The sequence below is a fragment of the Tachysurus vachellii genome, chromosome 2 (genome assembly GCF_030014155.1).
Source record: "Tachysurus vachellii isolate PV-2020 chromosome 2, HZAU_Pvac_v1, whole genome shotgun sequence".
NCBI lineage: Eukaryota > Metazoa > Chordata > Actinopteri > Siluriformes > Bagridae > Tachysurus > Tachysurus vachellii.
The window spans coordinates 210633-212641 of NC_083461.1; the positions used below are offsets into that span (position 1 = coordinate 210633).

The 2009-nt window shown below is 42.1% G+C and overlaps 1 protein-coding gene across 1 annotated transcript; it reads right to left on the minus strand.

Moving 5' to 3' along the window:
* Positions 1-765: 765 nt before the first annotated feature.
* Positions 766-1635, minus strand: LOC132841644 (gap junction gamma-1 protein-like). Its single transcript, XM_060864062.1, has one exon. It carries the CDS (start codon positions 1633-1635, stop codon positions 766-768), a length of 870 nt encoding a protein of 289 aa, XP_060720045.1.
* Between the last annotated feature and the right edge of the window lie 374 nt (positions 1636-2009).

Genomic DNA, 2009 nt, shown 5'->3' on the forward strand with positions numbered 1-2009 from the left:
CAACTATCAAGAAACAGGGCTGAAACAAAATGCACCTGCATTCTGACAATGAACTCACATTTCAATCCAAACGAGGAGAAAATAAATCCACACTTTATATTATTTATACAACAAAAATAACGAGTAAGAAAACAACCAGGAAACGCTTTAACTTTTACCCAAAACTTTTACCCATCACCAAAACAACACTATCCTCAACGGGAACCGGAAATCAAAAGAATCAATACCAGTCCTTATGCCAGCAGCCCTAATGCTAGCAGTGTGTGAATGTTGTAATTATTCTGCGACAGCTAACAAAAAAAACAAAAGTTTATTTTTCCATTTAACTCTGAAGTGGATCAAAAAAGCAAAACATTTGTTTACAACATCTTCAGCATCATAACGTTAAAGCTGCTCCAGATTAGCTGAAGGGACATTTTCTCTTGCTGCCATAAAAACAAACAAAAATCAAACAAAAATTCTCTGTGCTCTGTCTGTGTAGCAAAAAAATACTAAAACCTGAGTATTGATAAAAGTGAACTTTTATCAATACTGCCAGGATTTTCTTTTATCTAACACAGATGGCCTCTCCTGTGTCTCCTGAAAAAGAAAATCTTGGCAGTATTGATAAAACTTCACTTTTGGTTTTGGAGCAGATCTTATTGGTTTGCATCTTAAATCCAAACAGACAGCTTCCACTCATCCATATCGCTGCTATGGCTGCTCCCTCGCTGCCCTCTGCTTCCATCTCTCTTGTTTTTTTCATGTTGACATTGTTTTCCCTCATCATGCTGCTGCTTTGTCTTCCAGTTCCTTTCTGCTGCATTCTGGTGAACGCCGCTGTCTAGCCTGCAAGAAATCAGAAATGGTGCCCAGTCCGAGATGGAGCATCTCCCAGACGGTAAGTAGCAAGCAGAGAATGGTGACAGCGTACATGATGTGCAAAAAGATTGTCTTCTCTGTCGGACGGGAAACAAAACAATCTACACTGAATGGACACGGTTTACTCGAGCACACAAAAAGAGCCGGGACAGCAAATCCATAAAGCATATACTGACCAAACAGGAAGCCTATTTCTAAAGCAGACCGAGTTAGCAGATGGAGGACATACACTGTCATTAGTCCATCTCGCTGGATTCTCTGTCGGCCATCATGTCGTGTTTTCGTACCACTTCTTGTTGCGTCCGGAGCTACGCTATCACTTTGACTTTCCTTTGTGGCCATGTTGTAATTCACCGAAGCTTCCTCTTGATTTTCCTCAGCAACCTGCTGATCTCGAGTCTGACGTCTGCCCAGGGGAACCTTCCTACTCTTGGAAAATTTCACTGAAGTGCCCTCTTTGCCTTCTTCCAACCGGGCAATCTTGTTCATTGCATAGCCGAGGTACAACAGAGAAGGGGTGGACACCAAAATGATCTGAAATATCCAGAAGCGGACGTGTGAGAGTGGCGAAAATTCATTGAAGCATACATTCTTGCAGCCCGGCTGGTCTGTGTTACACAAAAAGCTGCTCTGTTCGTCAGAGTAGATGGACTCGCCACCCACGGCAGTGAGAACGATCCGAAAAACCACAAGGACCGTGAGCCACATTTTTCCCACAAATGTCGAATGGTTGTGAATTTCTTCTAAGAGGCTAGTTAAGAAGCTCCAGCTCATTGTGACTTGGAACCCGGAACGACTCTGACTCACTGCATTAACAGAAAAAACAAACTGTCAAGTGGGTGCTGTTTACTCTTTACAAGGCTTAAATGATATGATGGTAGCAGAAACACAGAAATCCTTCTAAGAATTATAAAATATAAAAACAACTGAAACTGAGATGTGAGAAGTGACTGGGAGCTGTGTGCGGCTTGTGTTGAGTGGAAGATGAGTGATGACCATGTCGGAACTTAGAGCCCGCCTCCAAGTGGACACATCGCAGGGTGACCTCCACACTTAGACTTTCGTTTAATAAAGACTGTTTTAGTTAGACTTAAAGGATAACTTTATAATTACTACAAACAAAACACTGAGAAAACTTCTCAGCCCTG